A 23,813-nucleotide genomic window follows, 5' to 3' on the forward strand; every position below is an offset into this window, starting at 1 on the left:
CTATTTGTTTTTTTAATTGCCGTGATAACATTTATCGAAACATTTTAAACATTTTTCCCCTTTAGTCGTCTTGATATCTCGAGGCTTTATTAAGAAATCGTTTAAAATGAACTTGCACGTTTTTACGTTTATAATTCTACAAAGTATATACATTGGATTATCTCTCGCAAACAATACCGAAGTCAACACTGACCTTAACGAGAATGACTTAAGAAATTTGGAGAAATTCGTTGACCTTATTAATTTCTACCGGTTAATCCGCAACGAAACTGACGACGAAGTTGAAGATTTTTACCATCAACAACACGAAGAGCAATCTGATAACGAGGAACTGATGGAACGAGGGCCACACTGTGCACATTGTAACCGTCACAAAATCCACGATTCCAAATATGCGCTCGAAGCACATACCCCAAATAGAATTCCATCCGCTCAAAGACCTACCATTAAACCATCCAGGCGTCACCGTCCACGTCCTAAACCTTCAAAGCCTCACGAAGAACACGAGAAGATGGCACATTCTTTCGACAAATACGGAATTACCATCGAGGGTGGTTTGTTTTTGGCCTTTGGTGACGCAGTACCTTTTAAAAGCGGTTTCATCGTACCCGTTTATGAGACGTATATCTTAAATTCCAAGGAATATAAAAAATACAAGAAGACGCAACATTTGTTAACGTGGGCTGACAAAGTCCAAGAAAAAACCGAAGATGCTTGCGTCATTTACGCTATCTGCCAATTAGGGTTACGACCTAATGATTTTGGACGCCTAGGAGATGATCTTAGAAGATTAATCAGGTAGAAAAAATAATAAGATTTGACAAAATCGTTTAATTATTTATTGGGTTGTAAAATTGGTAATATTTTAGGAGACCCACAATATACGTGTTAAATATAATTAGACGCTATGCTACAGCCATAAACGTGCAACTTGGTAATATCAATTTTGGAGCTTGCAAAGAGGAATTTCAAGCTTGTTTGATTTCAACCGATAAACAACATCTTGTTGATATTGGTTTCCCCGTACGCGGTGTTTTTACTACCCAATAATTGTATATTTTTTTTCCAAAAAAGAAAACCAACTTGTAAATATTGTATAGATATATATATATTACACAAAATATGTACTTGTTCAATGCAACAAAACTGTATAACGGTAAATGTTTTTTAGAAATTTACAATATCTTTCAATCTCCTGTATTTGAAGGAAGGGTTTGGATAGTCTTGATGCTGGCTTCTTTCGATATTAGCCGGTACGTGAATTGTTTTAGATGTTCGGCCAATAATCAGTAAAGTTGTGATAAAAATTGCTCCGAAACATACGAAAAGGCAAAATACTATAAAGAACTTCCAGGCTGTTGTTATATCGTTGTCGTCATGACTTTCTCCCACGTTTCCCGTACAGTCTTCCGGTATACTGTCAAGTTCTGAAAAATGTTTTTAAAGCAATGCACTTAGATGGTCGGGGAGAACGTTTTAATGACTTACTATGAGTAACTACATTTGAAATAGCAACTGATTCATTGACTTTTACGTATGCAACGAAAGACAGCTGAAATTATCAAACCAAATTGAAGGAAATTATGATATCGGACAATAATCATCTTACTTGAAATAATCTGGGGACGTTAGCTATTTGACAGATAGGAGAGGTTATTTCCGTCTTCCATTGTGGTTCGCTCGATTCGGCAATAACTTCAACTGGAATCTCTATCGAGGTTTCGGACTCGACAGAGGTGGTTTCGTTAAAATCAGATGTTGTTGAGTTTTTAATGTCTGCTGTTTGGGGTGCTTGTTCCGCGTGGTTGCTGTTGGACGTCCAAATGTACTTGTGACCAGAGTCACTTATAACGTAAAGTATCAGAGTAGCGCTTCCCGTCGTGGCGTATCGGAAGCTAACCGTAATTAATCTAGGATCCAAATCGGACATCGGTGAGTTTAGGAATGTACGGAAGTCATCTTGACCGCTTGCGTAAGCGAAACGGTCTCCTATAATAATTATATTTATGGCACCCTTAGCTCCATTGCCTTCTGATAGTGCTTAACCCTAAGTTATTGCCTAGTAACAGCTTAGAAGTACTTACCATTTTCTGGTATTTTATATTGTCCTCCGTCTAAATGTGGGCTGTAAATTCTCCAACCAATATCAAATTCCGAAGGATTCATAGCCTCAGTTTTGGTTTCCCAATTGCAAAAATCGAGCGTAAAATTGCAGGATAATTTGCTGATTTGATTATCTAAATGTTACGAAGATGCTAATTAAGCCCCTTAATACGCGTATAAATTTTTAAAACTTACCAGCATTGGCGTCGCGATAGAACGACGCAAAAATAAATGCGCAAACGAAAAATAAGTTATTTGCCATCTTTGGATTCCTTAATTTCCTTTGTTTTAATTTAATTGTTCGACCCTTTTTTGTTTTTGTCGCGTTACATTTTACGAGGTTCCCTTGGTTGATCTAGCGCTTGTAATAAACACGCTAGCTAAAGTCCAAATGCTCTTATCTTTTGTCTTGAAAGGTTATTGAGATACGAAGGCAGCTTCAAATGATAATAGCTGAAGATATATTTTTATTAAGCTTATATAGCACATCATACTCCCGGCAACAATATCTTGTTCTTTAATCAATCCTGAGCTTGCAAGATGTTAATAACCTACTGTTGTATTTAATTTTTAAATACAGGGTATCTTATATATATGCACTTTACTTCCAAACCGTTCTAAATTGATCAATATATTAAGAAAGATATACTAAATGTCTTGTACTGAAACATCTAAAGGTTTATTATTGTCCCAATGTCTATACAATGACTTGGATATTTTTCGTATGAATGCATTAAGTTATTATTTTCCATGACGGTGCATTGATCTTGAAGTTTTTTAGTTTGGTTTCTAAGTGCGTAGCAACGCGTATAAACAAAACTAATTTGAATTTTCCTCGTGACTTGCTAAGACTAATTTCAACTCTTTTACGATAAACTTTAATTTCTCTTAGACTTAAAACTAACAATTTTTATAGTACGAATTATATTTATGAAACGACGACACGGTTTCCAAGCTATCAAATGATGTTTCTTCTTCATTGTCCATTTCCATTCGTCGTGATAAAAGTATTTTTAAAACCATAGCGATGGCCAGAACTCCAAAAAATACTGACAATAAAATTGCCAGAATATTTTTCCATCCGAGGTTTCTTAGAAATCTTTCGAAACGGTTTAATTCCTGGGCATTGCCATAATCATTTGCGGGTTCCGTTGAAGTGGTTTCTTGTTGGAAACCCGTATTTTCTATGTCAGTTGTGGTTTCGCGCTTCTTGTCTGTGTTACTGGTGGCAGTCAACGTTGTTTCCGCATTATTTTGCGTATCATAAACAGAGTTCGCCGTGCTTTGTGTACCTAGGTCAGAGTTCGTTGTGGTTTCCGTTGGTGGAGAGGTTCTTGTTGAAAAGTTTTTTAAAGCGAACCAAGATTTCGGATTTATTGGATCTATCGTTGCTTCGATCGTCATCTATATAAAATGAATAATTAGTTTTATCTTCCAGAGCTCTCAGTTTTGTAGCGCCTAAGGAAAACTTACTTTATATTTGTTATCTTTTCCTGGACCCATTTCGAACTGCAAGTTATCCACAGTTCTATTTTCCCACTGATTTCCCGTAAAATTTTCTAAAGCAGAATCGAAAACTAATCTAGTTTTAGGGTCATACAAATGAATCACGACTCTGACGCTTTCTGGAGTTGAAAAGAACAGCTCGAATTGGAAAATTTCCGGTAAATCGGGTGGCGTTACTTCAGCTACACTTTTTATTAACCCTTGACCTTGGTTGAAAGCCACTAGGCAGTTGTGGTCTTTAACCTCTATTAGAAATGGTTTATTATGAAAATAACTCGAATATATACCAACTTAAATATTAAAAATACGTACCGGGTGGTAAAGCTGGATCCAAATCGGCCATATCTTCGGAAGTTAAAGTTGTACTCAGCTTCCAAATAACCGTGTTATTCTCTATGTCCCATTGGCAAAAATCATCGCTGAATTCACACGTAAAGTTGTTTATTTGAATTCCTAATGACATTTTATTAAAAGAGTTTAATTAATAACTCTTGTAATTGTAAATAACTAAATAAATATTCTATATAAATACCTATTACGTTGGCGAACAAAGTTGCGGCTGTTATTAAAAAGTACTTCATCTTTAATTCGATAACTTTGCTTTAATAAATAACAGAAAAACGCGTAGCACAGAAGTCGTATAATTTTATTAAACTTTTAATATCATAATCATAAAATAACATTATCAAACTAATTTATTGCCGGGGCGGAGGTGGAATGAATATTGAAGTAACATCATTGGTATTTAGTGCATTTTAGATTAGGAGATATCGCGATTTACAGCAATAAACTTCGTTAGTTACACCCTCTCTTGTAGGTCAAACATTGTAAATCCATATTCGTTGTATTCGAGTTTTTGAAGCTCTTCTTTTCTTTCTCTGCGCAATCTCTGTTGTTTTAGGGCCTTTCCCGCACCAACAATGCTTACTGTCAGTATGATTCCGAAGAAGCAAACTAATGCCGTGTAGAATACACCTTTGAAGGATCCGTCATCGTTTTTGAAGAATGGCTTTCTTCCATAATGGTGTTTGTTGTATCCACCATAATTTTCAGACGATTTGGTGGTCGTCGTGCCTTGGGTAGAAGTCTCGGGAACCTGGTTGGAATTTTCGGTAGTAGTACTTTGATTTAGGACATAATCGTCTGTGTTGATATGGGTTTCTTCGGAACGGACTTGCGTCGTTGTTGTGCCTTGTGCCATGTCCTTTTTTGGAGTTGAGGTTAGCTCATCCGTGTCTTCCGTCCCGATATTCCAGGGATGTTTTGTTGTTTGGATTTCGTCTTTGTCTTGGGTTGCTGCCTTTGTGTCTTCGGTACTTATAGCGGAAGAGGTTTCAGGAACCAGGTTGGAATTTTCGGTAGTAGTACTTTGACTTAGGACATAATCATCTGTGTTGATATGGGTTTGTTCGGAACGGACTTGCGTCGTTGTTGTGCCTTGCGCGATGCCCTCCTTTGATGTTGAGGTTAGTAGGTTCGTGTCTTCCGTCCCGATACTCCAGGGATATTTTGTTGTTTGGATTTCGTCCTTGTCTTGGGTTGCTGCCTTTGTGTCGTCGGTACTTCTAGCGGAAGAGGTTTCAGGAACCAGGTTCCAGTTTTTGGTAGTGGCACTTATTTCGTTGGATGTAGTTTCACGTGGGATATGGTCGACTGTGTTGGTAGTTGTTTGTTTCAAATTTACTTGCGTCGTTTGTTGATCTTGCGAGATGTCCTTAGAGTCTAGAGACGTTGAGGTTAGCTGATTTGTGTCTTCCGTCGCGACACTGCTGGGATATTTTGTTGTTTGGATTTGATCCTTTTCTTGGTCTGAAGTGGCAAATTTCGGTGTAGTTTGCAGTAGTTCCTCGCTGGAAGAAGTAGAAATGGGTTCCGTTTCTTTGATGGTTATTGCAATTGAAGGTGTAGTTTCATCGGTACCCTTTTCGGTCGTAGTTACTTGTGTTGTTGGCAAAGGCTCGTTGGTAGTTGTTAGTTCATCTGGGTACGAAACTTCAAGTAATAATTTTCGTATGGCCAAAATGTCTACTGGCTTTATAAGGTTAAAGCTAAAACGTAACTAATATTAAATAAAAAAGAAAAAATATTTAGAGTGAATTTCCTACATTTTTACTGACGAGTCTTATCATGGTTTACCTTAGCGCTGAAAAATTTGTAAGGTGGGAATTTTGTGGAATCGTAGGATTCATTTATAGTTAACCAGTTACCGAACGGAAGGTCTGTTTGATAAGCGGAAACATAGACCGGAACTGGAATTTCTATTGCTGTACCACTCTTCCTGAGCATTTTCCCGTATAAATCAATTGTAAAATTAAACTTTGTCGATAAGAAAATATCCGCTTTTATAATGACTGCGCTTTCTGTCGTGATTGTAAACGTCGGGCTGTACAAAGTCACGTTAACGGGAGAGTTAGATTGCGCCATAATGTAGTCAATACCAGTTAGACCTAGAGTAGAGTCATTCATGGTCAAACAAGGGACTCCTTACTAGCAGAATTGTGCTTCGAAATTATCAGAATTTTAAGAACATACCTTTAGGTGGATTGAATTTTTGAAATTCATCATTGGTTATTTCCTTTCTGAACAATAAATTAAGTTTGGGTGGTTTATTTTTTACTTCTTCTTTCCATCCATCGCACGACGCCTCGAAAGTGCATGTAACCTCGTTGATTACTTCAACTAACACGCGGTAAAGACTTTATACATAATTATCATAATGAACTTCACACCATTTAAAACTTACCATAGCAATCCACGAAGGAAACGGACAAAATCGCCAGAAATAAAATAACACCTCTCATCATCAAAAATCAATCAACCTGAAGAAGGAACTGTTTTTCCAATGAGGTTTCGTTTGACTTTAACTATCAATTTTGCCACCCACGTCATTAAGTAAGAATAAATGAGTGCCGAATTCTTTATCTTGATTGATTCTTGACAGCGATTTAAAAAGCAGATACGATTGTCGATATTTAGGATTAATTGACATTTAAGAATTTCGATATTTGCCTAACTTTCAATCATTATCCAAGTACCTTTCACTTAATCGGATTTTTAGGTGAAGATTGAATATTAATTGACATTGATTTAGATTTTAAGATTAAGATATGAAACTTTGGAATTCGTATAAGAGCTTTATTGTCCAAAACAAGCATGATGTAATCAATATTATGAACAGATAAAACTTGACAAGAAAAGGCGTACAATTATTCGGGTTTATATTTTATTTTTATCCAAAGTATTCTCAAATAATATGTTTTACGCTATTCAACTATGGTAACCTTAAAAGAAATAATTTAGAAATGCCCATTGTGAAATTTTAGGTAATTGCAAAGTTATGGTTCATTTGTTGAATAGATGTATATAGTTTGTGTTATTATCTTCGTATAATATTTCGAGAATTAACGAACAAGTTGAGTGTAAGCCTCATCTCTCATACGTCTCCTTCTAATAAAGTAAATCAAAGCGAAAGATGCCACGCCAAAAAGAATAATTATAAAGATAACCAGAGCCGCTATCTCGCCTCGGGTAAGACCATGGTGAGGAGCTTTTGTTGGTTTAGGAGTGGTTGATGGTACGGGCTCGGGTGACGTGGTTGTTTCCGGTTCCCATGTTCCGGTAGTTGTTTCCGGTTCCGATGATCCGGTAGTTGTTTCCGGTTCCGATGATCCGGTAGTTGTTTCCGGTTTCGGGGATAGGGTAGTCGGTTCCGGTTTCGGGGATAAGGTAGTCGGTTCCGTTTTCGGGGATAAGGTAGTTGTTACGTTCTCCTGTAGTAAATCAATATGTTCGGTTTCAGTAGGCGTAGAAGGTTCTAAGGTTGTTGTCTCGTTTACATCCGTGACAATTTTTACAGCTTCCTTAACAGCCGTTAATGGTATTCGTATAACTTGTGCGGGAACTTCTTTCAGAAGTTTTTCCAAGGTACCAGCCGGGTACATTCGAACGAATCCGTTGCTTGAGTTGTGAATTTTTATAGCTTCCTCCAACGTTGTGCCTTCGATAGTCAAATCGACGTCGACTACGCCTTGATCCGCTGTAGACTCAACGGTCGTAATTTCGGTTTCATCAGCATCTTTTGTCGAATCGGTACCAGCTAAGCCTAACGTGTTTGACACCGAGTCGACTTGCTCCGCTACATAATTTCCGTTCGTAGGTAGAATTTCCTCGGCGTCTTTGATCGAGTTGGCACTAGTTAAGCCTATCGTGTTCGACTCAATCTCTTCCGCTGAAACCGTTGCTAAATGAACAATGTCCGTCAGACAAAGATTATATTATCTTTTAGAGGTTGTTTATATACTTACCTAAAATTAGAATTGTAGCGAATATGATTCCCTTGAAGAAAATCGCCATTTTTTATATTTTAAAAACTTAATTGAACGTTAATTTCAAATTATGTCGGTAACGCCCGAAGGGTTAACATACGTTGCAAAAACTGTTGTTACGTATATTTTGGGCAATTATACTTGGCTTATCATACAGCTACCAATATAATTGAATCTAAGGTTACTGATAAGATAAGCCTACTGAATATTTCACCTTAATTTTACTATCTTTATCTATGGTGAAAGACAAGAGGGTTAGCGAACATCTACTTCGTCTAATTTTCTAAAAACATAAATTTCCAAACGAAACGCCCCTTCAAAGTTCTTCATCTTTTATTTTCTTTAGGAATTTAATCAATTCCTTTACATTAATAATCTGATCATTGTAAAATGTTTCGAACATTCCAGGACCATAAAACCAAAACTATATATAGATTTAAAATAATTTACAATTTACAATACGCTTAAGGACTGTTCTGGAGTAATCCAGTTCGGTCTGCTTGTTGTTGCAATTTCCTCTTGTACAAGGCCACAACGATACCGGTGATAATAGCCGATCCCGCCAAAACTCCAATAACAATACCGGCGATGCTACCGCCTGAAAGTTTGGTAGGTTTTGCCGGCATCGGTTTCATGGTTGTTGTTGTTGGGCTTGGAGGGGTGGTTTTGGGTTGTTCGGTTGTTTCTTCGGATGTTTGTCCAGTTGGTTGCGCTGATGTTGGTCCAGTTGGTTGCGAGGATGTTGGTCCAGTTGGCTTTTCGGATGTTGGTCCAGTTGGCTTTTCGGATGTTGGTCCAGTTGGTTGCGAGGATGTTGGTCCAGTTGGCTCTTCGGATGTTGGTCCAGTTGGTTCTTCGGATGTTTGTCCAGTTGGTGGTGAGGAAGTGGGTCCAGTCGGTGGCGAGGATGTTGGTCCAGTCGGTGGAGAGGGTGTTGGTCCAGTCGGTGGAGAGGGTGTTGGTCCAGTTGGTGGTGAGGAAGTGGGTCCAGTTGGTTCTTCGGATGTTTGTCCAGTTGGTTGCGAAGATGTTGGTCCAGTTGGTTCTTCAGAACTAGTTTTGGGTGGCTCTACCGTGGTTTTTTCGGATTCTTGCGTTGTTGGAGCGCCCGTCGAACCAGTTAGAATCGTTGTAGGCACAGGTCCAGCTGGTGTTGTCGAGGTAGGTGGAGGAAATGTTGGACCCGTATCCTTACCTTTTGTTTTAATAGTTTAAAAGGTTATTTATAATCCTATAAACAAATAAATAATTTAAAAAAATCACGTTACCATTAACCACCATTAATATCAAAGCCAATAAGGCTAGTTGGAAACTTTTCGAAACCATATTTAAGCAAGTTTAATTAGGAACTAGCGTGCTACGCTCAGTGAAGTTCGTTTAAAAAGACCTAAAGTTCGACGCGAAACAATGAACATAATCCACCGTTAAATCACGTCACGTGATACTGATGCTCTGTAAGATTTCTCACAGTGAAATTCCTATCAAAGTTATCAATAGACTGAACGCCCCTTATTGCAATGAATAAAGAGATAATTCTTAGTAAAGGAATAATATTACGGTACAAATGAAGAGTCACGTACAGTTTGAATTATTATCAATTTTATTAGGAAAATACAAAAATGAAATTATATCACAATTATCATTGTATATATTAGGGAGTTATTAAACTTTTGTTCTTTTTCACAATGCAACGAGCATCGTATACAAAAATAGGGGTAAGACCAAATTGTCAACTTGGGTGGTGACACCCTCCAGAACGCAGCAGAGACAAGTAGCGATTGTTAAATGCACCCCGTTCAACAGAAACCAAAACCAAGAGTTTTCCGCTAATAAAGATTATGTTGAGATTAGGCTTAACGTCGGTCTATCTAACAATACAATATGAAACCCACCAATCCACAACAAAATTAAAGAGACTAAAGATTGAACGGCAATGGCGCTGTACGTCCCCTCCAAACTTTTCTTGGAATCGGGCCATTTTGTTTTGCCCCACCAAGTTCCTCCCACAGACGCTGCGGTGTCCCCAAACCCCAAGGCTAAGATACCTGATATGGTAGCGATCCTAAATCCTGAAATTGAACCCAGGCGTAAGTCTTTTGGCGTCTGTACGCGTCAAGGGCAAAATTACCCGCGTTTTTGAAGTTTATAGGCAGTAACCATAAGGAAATGGAAGTGCCGAATAGCAAATAGACATGCGTCAAGATTAGAGTCCCTCGGTCTTTTTCGTCTAGAAATATCTGTAAACTGGAATGTAACACCGAACCAAAGGGTGGTATGTCCAACACCCGAATTAGCTGTAAAGTTATTACACTTTTGAACCATAGTAAGTTAATTTTTCGCCCGGGAAAAAAATGGTTGAAATTTTTACTTCTAAAACTACGAAAACGCCAAAGGCCACGCAACTGGCCAGAAAGAGCAAGTCGGGTTCCCAGACTAGGGCGGGTAAATAAACCATGATGACTATGATATGAAAGTATTTGCGGACAATGGTCGTTACTGGTGCGTTTGTAATGTTGTACCATGCCACAATGGCTAAGGCTAACACGGAACACGTGACCCAGTGTGATATCATGTATATCTGTTGGTACAAACTTATTCCGTTACCTTAATGCGAGACTCAAGCGCGATTAGGTTAGAAAATTAATTACTCTTGATATTGAACTAAGCGCAAACTCCAAAATCCACCATATTGGATCCTGCCCAAAAACGGTGTACCAGGATGGGTACATGACAAGGGCCCCTAGTAGACCTGATATAACATAGAATGGAATCGCTTGGCGCGCGAATTTGAAATACGTTGGAATGATAATCAGGGCGCCACAACCAATTGCTAGTATCTATGGGCGGGGTTTAGTTCTTTAGGCAGTGTTATATTGACCTTGAAATTTTTAAAGGTCAAACGAAGTTGCGCACTTTTAGGGTCTAAATTATATATTTCTGTTACAAAATATTTGAGCTTTTTGATGTTTAGTTTTGAAATTTATAACTACATAACTTAAAACTCTTTTATGGCAACTAAAATTACTACACAACCCAAAATCTTATTAATATAAAATGTCTTAGTGAACAAAGATAAGAAAAAGCAATAGATAAGAGAACAAAATGGAATGACTGAAGTACCAGATATTAATTTTTTTTCCGTTTAAAGACATAATTATAAAAAAAATTATAATTATTTAAAAAAATACTTTGTCTTCGTTTTTTTAAATCTTATATTATAAATAGTTCCAAATAAACCCGTTAGCAAAAACTTTACCACTTACCAATGTAAATTGTGTGGTCTCCTCTCCAAATGAATTTGAAAAATTTGCAGGGTAGATGTCAAAAAACTTGAAAAATCATTAATTACGAAATAATGCAAAAATCATTTTTTTTCCACTTATATTAAAATAAAAACATTAAGTGAATACTTTGCTTAGGAACCATAAAATACAGGCTGTAATGAGTGAAGCGGTAGCCTGAGCCACTGTAAATGATTCCCCAATGGAAAATGAATGATAATTTTTTTCTGATATTTGATTCCATAGAATTAAGTAGATCACTTGAGAGACCAAACATATTGCCCCAATAGCAATAGAGTCTTCTTAATTACACGACTTAATTAGTTTTAATAACTATCCTAATATTATAGAGAAAGACTGGGGACAAGGAGAAAAACTCACTCAGTGAAATTAATTTGCTTAGAATTAAACCATCTTGCAAAACAACACCCAGAGTTAACATGATATAAAATCTCAAACTTGGTTTAAGTATTTTAGGACTGCTTAGTTTCCAAAGTAAAATTAAACTGGAGACAAAGTAACCTTGACAAATTACCGTTGTCACTACATAGATGTCTAAAAATGGAAGGTAGACACGTTTTAGACTTAACTGGAATAACTTTATTAATTTAATTAAAAACGTACAGCTCGATCGGTTGTAATGAGTTAGTAAACCAAATAGTAACGAGCAAGAAAATAGAGGGATTAAAGCTAATCCATGGTCAGCTACTAATCTACTTCCATATAAATCTCTTCCACAAACTTTAATTTTCGCTTCCAATTGATTTTCGATGTATTGGATGCATGACATTAATGCAATTACGATACCTTAACGGTATTTTCATCCACTATATCGCATATTTCATTTAAATATTTAAAAACCTTACTTGATATGACTAGTAATATTAGTGATATGTTGCCCACAATTTCATTAGTTTCTAGCGTTTCAAGTTTCCAATTTATATAGCATCTTATTGAAGTTAATAACAAACCAGAACCGACAACGATGTATTCGGTTAACTTCCGTTTTTCCATTTCTTTGGTATCCATGACTTTAAATGCCCAAATTTAAAGGGCCTCTATAAGGGGAACACGCAACCTCCGCTAAGCCTAAGCCGCCTGTATGGCGATGACGCAATACTATAAGTAGACGACGCTTCTCTTCCCTTTAAATTCGCGCTGCTATAGACCCCTATTGGTCGGAAATATCTAAATTATATAAATTTTTATATTGATCTTCGCTAATAGCGTTTTCCTTTGGGTCCTCGCGGAGCGCTCCCATGGAGGAATAAAACTAGGAGATCCTATTCTTCAAAAACAGTCTTTAACGAAGCTGGAAACTACTACTACCATTTTTATTGCTCCTTGGGAGCGCTCCGCGAGGACCCAAAGGAAAACGCTATAAGAGTGCGCGTTGTTTCGTCAGACAGAAGTTTATTAGAATTTCGTTAATTTAATATAATTTTGAGGGTTTAAAACAACCTCTACCAACATGAGGTTGCTTCCAAACATTCTCATTACCGGTAAATATAATTATTATCATTATTTAGTGGCAGAAATAGTAAATCTAGTTCAAATTTTATACCAAGGCTTAGTGAAAGTAATTAGATCACGCGAATTTGCCTGCTGGCCACGTGTTAAAACCATGAGATTCAAAACATGCTGTTGCCCAACTTTTCAAACCCCTTTTTACTAAATAACTTAAACCCCGTGAAATTTTAGGAACCCCCTGCACTGGAAAGACCACTCTTTGCTCGGAATTAAGTGAAAGAACTAATTTGGAATGGATTAATGTAGGAGAAGTAGCCAAAACTAATAATTTATATGATGGCTATGATGCCACTTATGAATGCCCTGTTATTGATGAAGATTTGGTAAAAACTAAAATACCTTCCTATCTTTTTTATTTTAAACTGGTCGCAGTGATACAATAGTAAATTAATTATCAGGTTGTTGATGAGCTTGAAGAAAAAATGTCTGAAGGAGGAAAGATAGTTGATTATCATGGTTGTGGTTTTTTCCCAAAGAGATGGTTTGACATAGTTTTTGTTCTAAGAACAGATAATAAACTATTATATGATAGATTAATGGCTAGGTAAAATAAACAAAAGATATTTATGGTTATGGAGAGTAAATTTTAATAGGAATTCATATTTAAGTAGAAATTATAACAAGAAGAAACTAGAGGATAACTTACAGTGTGAAATATTCCAAGTCATTCTTGATGAAGCTAAAGAATCATACGATGAAGAAATAGTCTTTGAATTACCCAGTAATACACCCGATGACATGGAAGATAATTTGGAGCAGATTGCCCAATGGGTTAAGCAATGGCAAATGAACCATGAAGCTAGGGACCGGTAGCTTATGGGAACACACTTTTAGGGTTATTTTTTTTATAAAATTGTGTTCCTATATAATTAATTTCCACTGCCAGTTGCTTTTCCCCGCATTCTTGTAAATATTTTCTTTTGTGAAGGAGCATGACACATCCGCTTATATGGTATCTATTTGTGCCATAACAAATCTTCCTATTATTTCAATTTGTTAGTTGATAAAATTTTAACAGTGAACTTATGTACTGATTTTACATTAAATAAGTAATTAATGTAAATTGTAAAATTTAAACCATGGCTTAGGCCTAGGTCAAACTTTTGTAATAAAATTGTTACAATAATAAATTCATTTCTCTTTGTAAATTATTCGAAATTCGCGCAATTTACTGTTTGGGTCAATAGATGGAGTATGAACTGAATTGAACTTAGTCCGTTCCTTAATCCTATTGGCTAATGGCTATTGCACAATTTTTGTCGTCTGCTATAATTTAAAAACATTTTCATATGGTTAGGCTTAAAGTACAGAGAGGAACACGGCTTTTACTGATTTTACATTAAATAAGTAATTAATGTAAATTGTAAAATTTAAACCATGGCTTAGGCCTAGGTCAAACTTTTGTAATAAAATTGTTACAATAATAAATTCAATTTCTCTTTGTAAAATATTTGAAATTTGCGCAATTTACTTTTTGGGGCCAATAGATGGGGCATGAACTGAATTGAACGGAGTCCGTTCCTTAATCCTATTGGCTAATGGCTATTGCCCAATTTTTGTCGTCTGCTATAATTTAAAAACATTTCATATGGTTAGGCTTAAAGTACGGAGAGGAACACGTGCTTTTGTCTGTCCGAATGACATCCGAAATCATGTTTAACATTGTTACCAGCGGTACTTTGTAACAATTATCGAAATGGAGAATAGAAAAATAGTGCCAATTTGGACGACACTTGGATATAGGGAGCAAGCTGACAGCTATATTTATACTTTTGATACTGTTACCTTACCAGATTATGGCGGGATTGGTGTTGATTTGAAAGCTAGTGAAAATGACAATCAGGTGCAATGTGTTTCGTATAAAAAGGAAAACGAAAACCATTTTCTCGGATTTCAAGCGCGTAATTATTGCTTACCATTTACGAAGCCAAACGAAAGTAATTAGCAATACTTGATTACATCAGTCGTAAGTTACTTTAACCTTTGCTTCCTTTCAGTCTCTTACTTGTCAGATCCTTGTCTTAAAATCGTTGATCGATTTTTAAAGAATCAGGCTTTATTTTGCTCTAAACTTGCGAATTATAGAAACTATAGTCGAAATGTATGATTAGTTTAATATTTAAACGATTGATTATCCCGAGTTTTAATATATAATAACAATTACTGTAATTGCTACCTTATTAGACAAAGAAACAACCTATAATTAGGGAAGCTTTTGAAACACTGAAAAAGCTTTCAGAGGGTACTTTGAATGTCAAGGAACCACTTGAAATTTATGTCCCAAAGCAATTCATGGAACTTTTAAAGTTGTACCCAAATCCCTTTCCAACTTTAGTAGGTTGCCTTAGTTTTACATTTGATTAGAGCGTAAAAACATGGATAAAGAATGCGCGGGAGCAAATTTGTTTTCACGCTATAGGATAGGCAACTCCCTATCTCCGACGGTAGCTTATTCTGTATATAATCTGTTCCAGCTTCGGTTATCAGCACGCGCAAAGCTAGGTCTCCGTGTAACGTAGCTTTGTGCGTGCTGACAAGAGACGAAAGAAATACTGAATTTCGGGACCTAAAAATCTCGAGATTTAAATCCTGAAAATTATATTTTATTTCGTCTCTTGTCAGCACGCACAAACCTACGTTACATAGAGACCTAGGTTTGCGCGTGCTGTCAACCATAACTGGAACAGAGTATATATCGAATAAGCTGCCGTCGGAGATAGGGAGTTGCTTATCCTATAGCGTGAAAACAAATTTCCTCCCGCGCATTCTTTATCCATGTTAAAAACATCGCATTTACTTATAATTTCGAAACTATAGAACTCAAATTGGTTGTACACTGGTGGATGTTTAACTGTAGTTGATAACAAAACCCTTTTACGTTGTGGTGGTCAGAGATTTGACAATTTAGTCTTAACCACTTTGGAAGAGAATGAAAATGATGATAATGACAAAATATTTTCGGTCCAAAATGAAAAAACAATTAATTTTAATGATGGTAGTAAAATACATCAAATTGTTTATCAGGAAACTTTAAAAAGACGTACGTAAGAACACGCGGAATATTTTTTATTGTAGTTTACATTCGTGTAATTGTCTTAGGTTTTTGCGTTGTTCGTAAGAAATGCCATTGTGATATATTTTCTGTTATTGAAAATGATGGTTTACTCGATTTTAACTTATTGAAAACCAATCATTCAAATGAATTACTTTCCTCCGTCGCAATTAGTCCACATGTACCCGGGGAAATATTAACAGCTAATAATATGGGTTATTTGCAATTGCAATCATTAACTTCAGAGTAAGCGCAATAGCAACAAGTTAAGAAAAAAAATAGAACTCTAAGGTGGTTTCTTTCTTAAAGTAAGATCATATGGAAAACTGAAAATGAGTTTGAACATGAGAATTTATCAGATATTTCTAATGATTGGTGGATTTCTGATTTTGGGCCGCATCCCAGGTCGTTACTTTATATGGATAGGAGTAATTTCAAAAAAGCCGATCTTAGATCAAAAGTAATTAGCTTATGCAGAAATACATATAGCTATGCCTACTTAAGTGTTTTATTCTTTCTTTGTATTAGGATTTTATCTCTCAAAAACTTCTGTCATCAAATAACCAATACATTCAGGGCGAGGATTTAATGTTATTTAAAGGAAACTATTTTAATGATTTGCAATATTTCGCGTCCTCTTCTTACCATTTGACGCTAATTGATGAGAGATTTGCGCAAAAACCAGTTCAAATCTGGAGTCACCATTTAAAAACGCCACCATTATATTGGAGTCAAACAATACTCGAAAAAGAGAACCAACTCTTATTCCTTCTCGCTTCCCAAAATTCGAAAGAAACGTCTTGTTTGCAATTAGATTGCAGAACTGACGCAATTCAACCCATATCTTTGGGTTCAATGTGGCATTTAGCGTCTCCGGGTGACTTTATTAAAATACTGTCTTTGCAAGGAAATTCCTTTCCACCCGAAATTGAAACCAGGACTTCTTTGCCACTTATTGGCGTCCAAGTTGTGCCCCATAGAAGAAAAAGTGGTTTTACACTTTTTCAGTTAACTTCGGTTGGCGACATTTATTATCAAGACTATTTCCCACAAACTACTCGGGGGGAGCGAAATTTTCATTACGGATCTGGTTGCGAGTTTCTAGATGAAAAATTAATTCTAGAACAATGTTCCAGTTGGTTAAAAGAAGCTTATAAAGAAGCTAGACCAACTGATGAACAACAATTTGAACCAGAAAGCGCTATTAACATTCAAAGTGTTCTTAATTGTAAGCGAAATTTATCGTATTCATCTGAACACGAGAATTTATGTAAAAAAAAACTACATTTGCAGCAATGCAAAATGGACCACCTAGTTCAGAGTCGTGTCCAGTTTGTTTTGAACAACCTAGTACATCTAAGAACCAAATTTGTCCAGGTTGTGGTTGTAATGAAATGTTAGCGTTTAGTATACTAAAAGCTAAACAAGAGGTGCGTTTTATTGTATTATAATGCTTTTCCAACATTTTACTATGGGTTGTTTTAATATTAATGCTTCTTTAAGTGTGGTATAATTTCAAAGTTCTTGGAAGAGACAACAAACCAACAAGAAAATTCTTCAGAAAAGGATAAACTGAATTTAATCGATTTAGATCGGCATTTTGATCCATTCAGTCGGAAAATATTATCAGTTTGGATGGAAAGGGAAAAATCTGACCTTTTGGGTCAAGTGACTCAAGAGGGAACTGTTGTTGAAGAGGAGGCTGAAATGTTTGCTGCAATTTTAAATCCCGAAGTCACCTTTTTCGAATTACCGGAAATAAATGACCCTAGTTTCATAACGCCCGTAGTTTCTGGTATCCCTGAGGTTGAAGCCATACAACAAGGCCCAGAAACATTCTCTAGTCAAAAGACTCAAAACACAATGGAAAATACAGATATGACAGATACTGATTGGTTTTTCCAAAGCCCCAAGACAAGCAAACGCAAATCTAAACCTACGAGCGCGAAAAAAACTAATACCGTTGGTTTTTGAACAAATAATGTTCATTGTTTTTTGTATAGCCAAGGCTTAATTAAAAAACACGTCTTATTTTATGTTTTAAAAATCCCGCCTTTTTTGTTAGTTTGTAGTTTGTACACTAGGGGCGTTGGGTTCGGAAATATTTCCCTCCATTAGCGAGAAGCCAACAGAGTTGCCAGATGGGCAGTTTACAGCCCAAATTGGGCTTCTTTTCAATCTATGTACCGGGGGAAAAAATGGCTGGGCGGGCCGCGGAAGGCGGTTTTTTGGGCTGGTAAGGTTTCTGCCGTATCCCAATCTAGGCCGGTGGTAAGCGCAGTGAAGGAGGGGTTCGGCCGGCCGCTTTTTTTTTTTTTATTATTAGAGGTTTCAATGTAAATTGGGTCCCTTAAGGGTCCGCGACAAGGATGCGATTATTCAGGATTCAGTATGTGAATAATCAGGGAAGGAAATGAGGTTTACTTGGGAGGTGACGGACGGGATGAGGGGGTCAAGTCACCTCCGACGGACACGGGGCAGTCGGCACCTATAGGGTAGGATCGCCGACATGTGTCTTATTCCCTCAAACTTTGCCGCCCAGACGCTTGGCTTACAGGAGTGCGCCACACTCCCGGCCGGCCGCTTTTTTTTTTTAGCATTGGAAGGTTTACAAAGTTAATTTATTGGGCAGAAATTGGGCGCTTTTCTGCAAATTCAAAATTTTTCCTTGGGCGGTAATTTGGGCTGATTTCCGCTTGGGTTGGGCGAGATCTTCAAAACTGATCTGGCAACTCTGGAAGCCAAATACCGGCTGAGTGTATCTGCCAAAGTTTCGCGGTCGGAAGTGGGGACGATATTGACCCTGAAAAACAATATTGAAAGTCATGTTTCGCATTTAATTTATGTTTCATTTACAGCAATTATCCCATTAATCAATTCATACTTAAGCTTAGTAAAAATAGGTATATTCATCACCACCATGGGTCAACTTCTATCGAGAGTTCGGGTAAATATTTTACTTTTAGGCTTAGCGTCTCTGTTAGACTTAAGTGAAGTGACAAGTATGTTTTGGGCCAAATGTGTCGGTCGCTAATGGAGGGATTATTATTGTATGATTTTTGACATATTTAGAAGAAGCAATCTACCGATGACGTTTTGAAAGAGTTAGAAAAGGTATACCTGGGTAATTTTAGTGGTATTTAAACAAGTATCATAATGTACCTTATGGGGAATAGGAGTTACAAGCCTTAGAGGAGCGGAGGAGGACTACTGAACAGAAGAAAAAACGTCTTTTGGGGACTTTAATTTTCTACTCAATTTTATTATACAGTACAGCTGTGGTATTGATATACTTTTATTGGTATTCAAGTAACTATCAGCGTAGGCTGATTTTTGCAATACCAATGGTGATATTTCCCTTTCTGTAAGAGATTTTTAATTTTATAATATTGTTGCATCGTTATTATTTAATTAATTCTTATGTTTTTGATGATAAAAGGATGTGGGGCCTTAAATTATTTCTACAATGGCTTTTTCAAAGGAGTTTAGAATCAAATCTAGTAAAATTAACAGAACTACACAAAAAGAAACGTTCTATTTTAAATGATGTGAAAGAAACTGAGACTTATTCAAAAGCTAAAGAGATTTTAGAGAAATATGACCCAGAGTTCAAAAAACAAGTAATTGGCTTGAACTTCAAGTTTTACAAAGTTTATTTGAATTAATTTGAAAAACTTTAATTAGTTGCAAATAGAGAAAGAAGCAGCTCAAAGAGCTGAAGAAATTAAAAGTATTTAATTTAATTTAGGTTTAAATTAAATTAAATTAAGGTTTTAGGGAATTAAATGTATCATTTTTGATAGTGTTACGTAGGAGATCTTTGGGACCCATGACTGGGAACAAAATGAAGCCTCAACCGCAACAAAATATTAATAATAGAACCCAAACTCCCGGAAGACCCCCCAATATGCCACCATTACCTAACAATGGGCAATTTCAAAGTATAAATTAAATTAATTTAATTTAATTTAATTTAAGAAGAAAAATCAATATATTAAGTCAACTTTAAATAACATAATTAAAAATTAACTGTTTTAAATTAAAGTGATGAGGCCTCCGGGACCGCCTTTACCAAGACCAATATTGCCTAGAGAAACAGGGGTTGTTGACAAATTTATTGATTATATAATTGGAGATGGGCCATCAAACCGTTACGCATTAATTTGTCAACAATGTTTTTCACATAATGGAATGGCTCTGAAAGAGGAATTTGAATATATTGGTAATTTTAGAAATAAGGGTTTTGTGACTTCAGGGTTCGTACACGACCTGGAAAACCTGGAAAAGTCAGGGAAATTGAAAATGGGCCTAAAAGGTCAGGGAAATTGAAAATGGGCCTAAAAGGTCAGGGAAATTGAAAATGGGCCTAAAAGGTCAGGGAAAAGTCAGGGAAATTGAAAATGGGCCTAAAATGTCAGGGAAAAGTCAGGGAAATTGAAAATGGGCCTAAAAAGTTAGGGAAATGTCAAGGAAAAATATATTGGTGGGAAATTGATAGTCTGGATAACAGTAGAAGGGTGACCAAAAAAAGTGTTGTCTGAGACTTGAGCAGAACCCCAAATTCGCTATTATTTATGATTTAGTTATGGTTAAATTTAAACGAATTAATTGGCTTATCTTTATAACAATGACAACTCGTGCAAAAATGATTCGAGTGAATTTAGATTGGTTTTCATATATTTACGCCTTGTAAGTTATTGCATATGGTCAGGGAAATTTGTGGAATTTAGTCAGGGAAAAACCTGGAAAAGTCAGGGAATTTCATTCCAAAAATTTTGTGCGAACCCTGGACTTCAAAATGAAGGATCACTTAAAAATTTGGGGTTTATTTCAGCTTTTCGTTGTTGCTACTGTTATGCCTTAAACCCTGCCAAAAAATTAAGACCTTTTGCTCCCCGCCTCCCCATGTTGGAACCACCACTACCACCACCTTCATCTTCTAAACCTTCAGAAAATACTCCTGAAAATGTCACATCTACCGTAAATGAGGAAGGTTCCCAAAAAGGTGAAGGTGATAAATACTTTAAAGCGGTTTTTGGTTTAAAAGTAATTAAACTGGGAACTGTTTCATAATTAATTAATTAAGATGTAACATCCGATGATGAATTTGCTAAAACATCTTTTGAAACTGGCGTAATTGAGGAGCAGGAGGAGGAGGAGCTCTCTAAAAATAACCCATTTGAAGAGTCTGATTTGTTGAATCAACTTGATAAAGATTTGAATGAAATGGTTGAAGTTGTCGAGGGTGAAGATGAAAATGAAGATGAATCTAATAAGAAAGATCAATAACTCTTAATTAATTAATTAAGGTCCTCCTCCTTTGTTTTTCGTTTCGTTTTTTTTTTTTAACACAGTCATTTAAATACAGAGACCTAAAGTAATTTAAGCTAGTCTTAAAAAAAAAAATTAGTACACAAACTTGGTTTAACTTTATTTACAAGCTTGAGGGAAGATAAATAATAATTTCAACTTATTTTCATGTCATCGTTAATTAATTTTCTTTTCTCCTTCTCCACAGTACGGGTAGTGAGATAACTAAAGTTTAATTTTGATTTTGATTTTTAATTTATTTCCACTAATAAGGGGAAGGGGGAACCAACCCATATTGTTCTTTACTAATTTTTTAGTAGTCTTAGGCCTACAAAAGTTTTAGTACAATTAATTTCCCCCAATTAGCCTTATTCCTGATCAGCGCCACCTACCCATAGCGGCGACTTTGAGAACTACTGTAAGCGGCAAGCCAATCAGATCTCGCTAAAATCTGGTGACGTCATTTTTGGTAAGACCCGAGAGTGCCAGTCAGTGACGTCACCAGATTTTAGCGACATCTGATTGGCTTACCGCTTACAGTAGTTCTCAAAGTCGCCGCTATGGGTAGATGGCGCTGATCAGGAATAAGGCTAATTTCGGACTGAAATCTAATCATTTTTTCTTCAAGTAAAAACTGTTAATTAAATTAGAAAATAGTTTTTTTTTAAATATGAGGGTTTTTTGGTCAAATATCAAATTCCTTATTTGAAATTTCAAATTTGGTACAATTTTATTTACATTGTTTTTTTTTTCCTGAGATTTTTTTTAGGTTTATAATATTAATTAATTAATTTCAATTCTAATATAGTCTAAGAATCATCTTTTAATTAATTTATTTTAAATGTTAAATATTTTTTCTCCCTTCATGAAGTAATGTGTATATATAAAATTTAGGTTCAAATAAAAACACATGGGAAGTTAAATTTATCATGTAATTGTGAGAGTTTATGTGAAGCTAAAAATGGGCTTGAAAGATAGGTTTTGAAGAACCACCAGAGGTCCTATAATTCCTATAAAATCCTATATTTTTGAAACTGTCCAATAAAATCCTATAATTTTGAAATTTGGGCGAATTTTAAGCAGCTTATCAGTTGAACCAGGGCTCTAGTCTAAAAAATATCATAAAATGGCGATGGCTTCCCTAATATTGTAGCCTAACTAGTTAAACATAGCTCGGTATATTATGGTTCTGATAAACTGAATGTTCAGTGTGCACCACCATGGTGAGTTTTGCATGTGGGCAGCCAATAGGAAGTCTATTGGTTTTTATTTGTTGATCAAAAAAAAAGGCGGGAGATAATTTTTTTTTTTTTTTTTTGCAGTAACTGCTTCTTCTTCTTCAAAAAAATTTAATATTTTACTGTCCTATATAAGCCTATAATTCTGGAAACCCTTTTTGTCATAGCCCCAAGTTTTTAGTATGGTTGGATGGGGGGCAAATAGTACTATAACATACTCAAAGGGCATCCCCGTATCTCTAGTAGAACCAGAGTTATGAGCCTCCAAAGTTGGGTGTAATGATATTCCTATGGAGGGGGTATGTTTATGAACATTTTCTTCAATTACTTGGCCCCTGTTTACTCGATCCCCAATTTTTTAGTATGGTTGGATGGGGGGCAAATAGTACTATAACATACTCAAAGGGCATCCCCGTATCTCTAGTGGAACCAGAGTTATGAGCCTCGAAAATTGGGTGTAATGATATTCCTATGGAGGGGGTATGTTTATGAACATTTTCTTCAATTACTTGGCCCCTGTTTACTCGATCCCCAATTTTTTAGCATGGTTGGATGGGGGACAAATAGGACTATAACATACTCAAAGGACATCCCCGTATCTCTAGTAGAACCAGAGTTATGAGCCTCCAAAGTTGGGTGTAATGATATTCCTATGGAGGGGGTATGTTTATGAACATTTTCTTCAATTACTTGGCCCCTGTTTACTCGATCCCCAATTTTTTAGTATGGTTGGATGGGGGACAAATAGGACTATAACATACTCAAAGGGCATCCCCGTATCTCTAGTAGAACCAGAGTTATGAGCCTCCAAAGTTGGGTGTAATGATATTCCTATGGAGGGGGTATGTTTATGAACATTTTCTTCAATTACTTGGCCCCTGTTTACTCGATCCCCAAGTTTTTAGTATGGTTGGATGGGGGACAAATAGGACTATAACATACTCAAAGGGCATCCCCGTATCTCTAGTAGAACCAGAGTTATGAGCCTCCAAAGTTGGGTGTAATGATATTCCTATGGAGGGTGTATGTTTATGAACATTTTCTTCAATTACTTGGCCCCTGTTTACTCGATCCCCAATTTTTTAGTATGGTTGGATGGGGGACAAATAGGACTATAACATACTCAAAGGACATCCCCGTATCTCTAGTAGAACCAGAGTTATGAGCCTCCAAAGTTGGGTGTAATGTTAATCCTATGGAGGGGTATGTTTATGAACATTTTCTTCAATTACTCGGCCCCTGTTTACTCGATCCCAAGTCTTTAGTATGGTTGGATGGGGGGCAAATAGTACTATAACATACTCAAAGGGCATCCCCGTATCTCTAGTAGAACCAGAGTTATGAGCCTCGAAAATTGGAGGGTATGTTTTTGAACATTTTGCTTAATTGCTTGGCCCCTGTTTGCAGTACTGGTTCTTTAAAAAAATAAAAATTAATATTTTAGTATCCTATATAATCCTATAATTCT

At 36.3% G+C, this 23,813-nt stretch overlaps 10 protein-coding genes across 15 annotated transcripts in view; 4 read left to right on the plus strand and 6 right to left on the minus strand.

Moving 5' to 3' along the window:
* LOC149692213 (uncharacterized) overlaps nucleotides 1–23,813 on the plus strand; it is a 60,730-nt gene that overhangs the window by 29,415 nt on the left and 7,502 nt on the right. The window contains exon 2 of one of the 2 annotated variants that reach the window (XM_089867916.1): nucleotides 66–818. The exons of the other annotated variant lie outside the window; for it this stretch is intronic. Coding sequence (XP_089724042.1) covers nucleotides 107–802 — 696 coding nt within the window. The 5' untranslated portion in view covers nucleotides 66–106 and the 3' untranslated portion in view covers nucleotides 803–818. Of the gene's footprint in view, nucleotides 1–65; nucleotides 819–23,813 lie in introns of those variants that run through there. 2 annotated transcript variants of the gene reach the window in all.
* LOC149692216 (uncharacterized) lies at nucleotides 817–2,456 on the minus strand. The gene is made up of 5 exons (XM_089867912.1): nucleotides 2,299–2,456; nucleotides 2,085–2,237; nucleotides 1,610–1,989; nucleotides 1,489–1,552; nucleotides 817–1,427 (listed from the first exon to the last, which is right to left on the minus strand). Exons 1-5 carry the CDS (start codon nucleotides 2,363–2,365, stop codon nucleotides 1,168–1,170), a joined length of 924 nt encoding a protein of 307 aa, XP_089724038.1. The 5' UTR covers nucleotides 2,366–2,456; the 3' UTR covers nucleotides 817–1,167.
* On the minus strand, nucleotides 2,648–4,085 carry LOC149692217 (uncharacterized). Its single transcript, XM_089867911.1, has 3 exons — nucleotides 3,922–4,085; nucleotides 3,577–3,854; nucleotides 2,648–3,507 (listed from the first exon to the last, which is right to left on the minus strand). Exons 1-3 carry the CDS (start codon nucleotides 4,070–4,072, stop codon nucleotides 3,004–3,006), a joined length of 933 nt encoding a protein of 310 aa, XP_089724037.1. The 5' UTR covers nucleotides 4,073–4,085; the 3' UTR covers nucleotides 2,648–3,003.
* Nucleotides 4,398–6,468, minus strand: LOC149692218 (uncharacterized). The gene is made up of 4 exons (XM_089867905.1): nucleotides 6,353–6,468; nucleotides 6,142–6,288; nucleotides 5,746–6,056; nucleotides 4,398–5,668 (listed from the first exon to the last, which is right to left on the minus strand). Exons 1-4 carry the CDS (start codon nucleotides 6,411–6,413, stop codon nucleotides 4,409–4,411), a joined length of 1,779 nt encoding a protein of 592 aa, XP_089724031.1. The 5' UTR covers nucleotides 6,414–6,468; the 3' UTR covers nucleotides 4,398–4,408.
* Nucleotides 7,011–8,115, minus strand: LOC149692219 (uncharacterized). 2 transcript variants are annotated; one of them, XM_089867914.1, is made up of 3 exons: nucleotides 7,914–8,115; nucleotides 7,446–7,849; nucleotides 7,011–7,379 (listed from the first exon to the last, which is right to left on the minus strand). In XM_089867914.1, exons 1-3 carry the CDS (start codon nucleotides 7,960–7,962, stop codon nucleotides 7,011–7,013), a joined length of 822 nt encoding a protein of 273 aa, XP_089724040.1. In that variant the 5' UTR covers nucleotides 7,963–8,115. The 2 variants fall into 2 exon arrangements, with proteins under 2 accessions (XP_089724040.1, XP_089724039.1); XM_089867913.1 differs by having other exon boundaries at nucleotides 7,011–7,849.
* Nucleotides 8,250–9,377, minus strand: LOC149692220 (uncharacterized). Its single transcript, XM_089867915.1, has 2 exons — nucleotides 9,203–9,377; nucleotides 8,250–9,129 (listed from the first exon to the last, which is right to left on the minus strand). The coding sequence occupies exons 1-2, from the start codon at nucleotides 9,258–9,260 to the stop codon at nucleotides 8,399–8,401; spliced, it is 789 nt and encodes a 262-aa protein (XP_089724041.1). The 5' UTR covers nucleotides 9,261–9,377; the 3' UTR covers nucleotides 8,250–8,398.
* Dolk (Dolichol kinase) lies at nucleotides 9,517–12,312 on the minus strand. Of its 3 annotated transcripts, XM_089867908.1 has the most exons (10): nucleotides 12,082–12,310; nucleotides 11,840–12,022; nucleotides 11,597–11,770; nucleotides 11,345–11,517; nucleotides 11,198–11,263; nucleotides 10,583–10,771; nucleotides 10,303–10,512; nucleotides 10,063–10,228; nucleotides 9,827–10,003; nucleotides 9,517–9,760 (listed from the first exon to the last, which is right to left on the minus strand). In XM_089867908.1, the coding sequence occupies exons 1-10, from the start codon at nucleotides 12,242–12,244 to the stop codon at nucleotides 9,615–9,617; spliced, it is 1,647 nt and encodes a 548-aa protein (XP_089724034.1). In that variant the 5' UTR covers nucleotides 12,245–12,310; the 3' UTR covers nucleotides 9,517–9,614. The 3 variants fall into 3 exon arrangements, with proteins under 3 accessions (XP_089724034.1, XP_089724032.1, XP_089724033.1); XM_089867906.1 differs by having other exon boundaries at nucleotides 11,597–12,022; nucleotides 12,082–12,312; XM_089867907.1 differs by having other exon boundaries at nucleotides 11,345–11,514; nucleotides 11,597–12,022; nucleotides 12,082–12,311.
* On the plus strand, nucleotides 12,403–13,875 carry Ak6 (adenylate kinase isoenzyme 6). Of its 2 annotated transcripts, none has more exons than XM_089867919.1 (5): nucleotides 12,403–12,436; nucleotides 12,597–12,717; nucleotides 12,917–13,068; nucleotides 13,144–13,289; nucleotides 13,354–13,875. In XM_089867919.1, exons 2-5 carry the CDS (start codon nucleotides 12,687–12,689, stop codon nucleotides 13,556–13,558), a joined length of 534 nt encoding a protein of 177 aa, XP_089724045.1. In that variant the 5' UTR covers nucleotides 12,403–12,436; nucleotides 12,597–12,686; the 3' UTR covers nucleotides 13,559–13,875. The 2 variants fall into 2 exon arrangements, with proteins under 2 accessions (XP_089724045.1, XP_089724046.1); XM_089867920.1 differs by having other exon boundaries at nucleotides 12,406–12,436; nucleotides 13,357–13,875.
* Nucleotides 14,327–17,844, plus strand: LOC149692223 (uncharacterized). Its single transcript, XM_089867904.1, has 9 exons — nucleotides 14,327–14,682; nucleotides 14,743–14,846; nucleotides 14,930–15,079; nucleotides 15,563–15,785; nucleotides 15,845–16,043; nucleotides 16,107–16,257; nucleotides 16,326–17,025; nucleotides 17,091–17,227; nucleotides 17,301–17,844. Exons 1-9 carry the CDS (start codon nucleotides 14,442–14,444, stop codon nucleotides 17,769–17,771), a joined length of 2,376 nt encoding a protein of 791 aa, XP_089724030.1. The 5' UTR covers nucleotides 14,327–14,441; the 3' UTR covers nucleotides 17,772–17,844.
* Lnpk (zinc-ribbon metal-binding protein lunapark) lies at nucleotides 18,387–22,030 on the plus strand. Its single transcript, XM_089867909.1, has 9 exons — nucleotides 18,387–18,744; nucleotides 18,870–18,911; nucleotides 18,974–19,161; nucleotides 19,237–19,417; nucleotides 19,482–19,527; nucleotides 19,601–19,738; nucleotides 19,843–20,019; nucleotides 20,632–20,802; nucleotides 20,884–22,030. The coding sequence occupies exons 1-9, from the start codon at nucleotides 18,718–18,720 to the stop codon at nucleotides 21,084–21,086; spliced, it is 1,173 nt and encodes a 390-aa protein (XP_089724035.1). The 5' UTR covers nucleotides 18,387–18,717; the 3' UTR covers nucleotides 21,087–22,030.

Source organism: Phalangium opilio, unplaced genomic scaffold (genome assembly GCF_054372755.1).
Source record: "Phalangium opilio isolate 3A_F unplaced genomic scaffold, DU_Popi_V2 ptg000024l_1, whole genome shotgun sequence".
In the NCBI taxonomy this organism is placed as follows: Eukaryota; Metazoa; Arthropoda; class Arachnida; order Opiliones; family Phalangiidae; genus Phalangium; species Phalangium opilio.